Genomic DNA, 3,749 nt, shown 5'->3' on the forward strand with positions numbered 1-3,749 from the left:
TACAAATGTCATAAAAACATACTTTTTTTAATACTGAATCTATTTCCTGGAGACCGCAGCAGTCTTGTTTTCACACACATTACTGTTTCTAAATGTGACTTCCTCATCAGAAACCCAAGAGGGCAAGACACCCAGTCCGTCCATTAGCCGCCATGCCAGCTTTGATACAGACCAGGTGTCCAAGGACTTTGTGGAGTTTTTAAAAAACCTCCAGAAGCCCGGCCGGGAGATCCACAAGCAGTGCAGAGCCTTCCTTGTGAATATGTCGAGCAAAAAGGTCTGATTTTACACCCAGTGGAATAATACCATAATAATAGTTTAGGTGTTTTCATGAGTTCTTACCTCTTGTCTCATCAGGATCTGAGTGCTGAAGAGCTGTCGGAGTGCGTCCAGGATTTCTACCAGAACCTGGCCGACCGCTTGATGGGTCACTTCAAAGGTCGGTTCAGATAAGTTTCTCACCTGTAACATTTAATAAATATTCAAATTAATAACTTATCAATAAATCTCAATATGTAGCAACCAACAGCAGGATAAGCAGGATTTTCTACCCAGCTTTAAACTAATGTGGTCTGATAACTGTGTGTTCACCAGGGTCCTCAGAGTCAGTGGAGCAGGTGATGGACCAGGTGGAAAAGTACATAATGACTCGTCTGTATAAGAGCGTGTTCTGTCCAGAAACCACTGATGACGAGAAGAAGGACTTGGCCACACAGAACAGGATAAGGTGCGCACTGACGTTTGCATAATAATAATGATCATCTATACTAGTGTGCAAAAATTTGGAACCACAAGCCACAAAAATTTGAATGAACAGTCACTTTATATGGTGTTTCATGCTTTCAGGTTGTAGAAAATTCTCTCTAATAGATGTTATTTTGTATGATGGGTTTGCTTTGTGAATAAAGAACAAAAATGCTTTAAGATAGTTCAACACAGAGTGACAACTAAAAGAGACAAAGGTCCCTCTGAGCAATAGCTCAATAAGAATAGAAGAAATCACCAGGCATTAGAAAAGAAACTGGAAAATTTGCATTAAAATGTGTACAGATTTAAATAGAAACTTGTCAATAATGTCTTGAACAAGTTGATATTACAGGCTGCTTCAGCAAAACTATTCTGCACTTCACAATTTAAACATAGTCTGGGGTTAGCACCACTGTATTTGTTACTTTACAAATTAAGCACAAGAAAAATTGGTAAAATATCATGTTTTGTTATAAATTAAACTTCAAAATAGTTAGTACAAGAACAGCTGGAATAATTAATTGACAAATTATTCAGCTGATTGACAGCAAATTAATTGGCAACTATTTTTAATAAATATTAACGTTTTTTTTGTTTGTTTTTGAGTTTTTGGGGTGTTTTCTTCTGGATTGTGTACGTTTACTTTTATTACTTTAAGTACATGTTCCTTATTCTATTTTTTATTTTTACTGGAGTAACATTTTCAATAGCGATTGACAGACTAAGTTTTTTCAGGGCAGATATCGATTATTAGTATTTAAGGAGACCGATGATAAACACTTGAAACTGATACACATTTACAATAAAAATCAAAATCTTTCAGTCAATGCTTAGAATTTGGAATATAACAAACTCCAACACAAAACTTTGTAAAATGTTAAATCAAAACTGAAAAGCTCATATAAAGCAAGTTCCCGGAAACATTTTCTTTTTATAAAGTCAAGAGAAAATTTAAATTAAAAATGAATAAATAAAAATAGCTCCTTGAGGTTTTATAAAGTAAAACTTCTTTCATGCTGACACTTTCTATTTTATCGGAGGTCATTAAACTAAAATGCTGATACCGATAATCAGCAAAATGCCAAATATCAGTCCGAGCAAAATCAAAATCAGAATTTCATGTAACATGGGGGGACATCGACTAAATAGAAGTTTAAATAATTTAATTCTCATCTTAGTGGGTCAAAATGTAAATAAAATGTAAATAATAGCCTACATTTGGCATCTGAATCACACTCAGTTAAAATAGCCATTGTTGAAGGAAAGAAGAAAAACATCTTTAACAGTTAATTAAAAATGTTAAAACATTGTTGTGTGTCTGCAGTGATTATTAGGATAGGAAACACATTTTCTGATGCGGTTACATTTTGTATTGAGGGGAGCGCACACAGTGCTCGTCTCTAATCTCTGTGAAAACTTGTCTGAACGCTGTCATGTGAACGCACAGTAGCAGCTGCTGACTGCACGTTTGTCATCCAGGGGGAGGCGACTGTAACAAATGTGCATCATATGCACAAACAAGAAAAGCTCTCAGCTCACTGCTTTGATTCTCTGTGTTGCAGGGCGTTACACTGGGTGACCATCCAGATGCTCTGTGTGTCTATGGACGAGGAAATCCCTGAAGTCTCTGAGAATGTGGTCAAAGCAATAACAGGTCAGAGTGAGTGAGTGATGATGATAATAATAATAGAGAGGACTTATATTTTGCTTTTCTAGGTACTTAAAGATGCTTTAAATGAAATGCAAAAAAAACTGTAACAAATACAAAAGCAGTTAGGGATAATAATAAAAATAATAATATTAGTAATAAAAGATAGGAGTTATATAGGACTTTTCTAGGTACTCAAAGATACTTTGCATGAAATGAAAAAAACAACAACAAACAAATACAAAAGTAGTTTAGCTAGTTAGTTAGTAATAATAGATAGGACTTATATTTTGCTTTTCTAGGTACCCAAAGACACTTTACATGAAATGCAAAAAAGAAACAAATACAAAAGTAGTTAGTTATACAAAAACTTTAAAAATTAGGGATTATATTTTGCTTTTTTGGGTACCCAAAGACGATTCACATGAAATGAAAAAGAGAAACAATTACAAAAGTAGTTTAGTGAGTTAGTTAGTAGTTAAAAGACACCATCACAATTCAAAGCATGTGTCATCTTCCAGTTTTACAGATTAAAATAGAAAAAAGTAGGTTCATAAAATAAAGTAAGTTACAAAATAGTAATGTCTAATATTCTTGCAAAAAACTGTATTGTACAGTGAAAAACAAATGTTACAAAATCTGTGTGTGCTTCAACCATGTATTTGTTTAACTGACATTAAATCTGCACGTGTTTCTCGGTCTCCGCACATGGAGAACAGTCAAGTTGACAGTTTCAAAATTTTTTCTGAATAGTCCAAAATCCAAATGCTTTAAATTCACTGTCACAGAAGACGAAGAAAATTAATATTTACATTTGAGCAGCTGATTTTGTTTTGTGGTACTTATATTAAGACTGACTTAAACATCAAGCAGTTATCAAAAAAAGTTGCTAATTAATTTTCCGTCAGTTATCTAAAAACTAAAAGGTTTTTGTTTATAACACGTCTGTCCAACCCCTGACTTGTCTGTGTCTTCGTCTCCTGCAGATATCATTGAGATGGACTCGAAGAGGGTTCCTCGGGATAAACTCGGGTGCATCACTCGCTGCAGTAAACACATCTTCAGCGCCATCAGGATCACCAAGAACGAGCCGGCCTCAGCTGACGACTTCCTCCCCGCGCTCATTTACATTGTGCTCAAAGCGAACCCTCCGCGACTTCAGTCCAACATCCAGTACATCACCCGCTTCTGTAACCCCAGCAGGCTGATGACCGGAGAGGACGGATACTACTTCACCAACCTGGTCTGTTTTTTTTTGTTTGTTTTTTTTACTTTACTGAGTGTTAAAATCAAACTGTGGCTTTTAGGAGAGTCCAAATTTTTAAGGGTGGGAGGTTACTGCATTATGGCAGAC

At 35.4% G+C, this 3,749-nt stretch overlaps 1 protein-coding gene across 1 annotated transcript; it reads left to right on the top strand.

Annotated features, from left to right (window-relative positions):
* Nucleotides 1–110: 110 nt before the first annotated feature.
* Nucleotides 111–3,638, top strand: LOC121937717 (rab5 GDP/GTP exchange factor-like; the record flags this gene model as incomplete). Its single annotated transcript, XM_042481036.1, has 5 exons — nucleotides 111–277; nucleotides 358–439; nucleotides 595–727; nucleotides 2,310–2,401; nucleotides 3,382–3,638. Coding segments are annotated over 5 exons (731 nt in total), but the record flags the coding sequence as incomplete, so codon positions are not given.
* Nucleotides 3,639–3,749: the final 111 nt, after the last annotated feature.

This window comes from Plectropomus leopardus, unplaced genomic scaffold (genome assembly GCF_008729295.1).
Source record: "Plectropomus leopardus isolate mb unplaced genomic scaffold, YSFRI_Pleo_2.0 unplaced_scaffold27244, whole genome shotgun sequence".
Classification (NCBI taxonomy): domain Eukaryota; kingdom Metazoa; phylum Chordata; class Actinopteri; order Perciformes; family Serranidae; genus Plectropomus; species Plectropomus leopardus.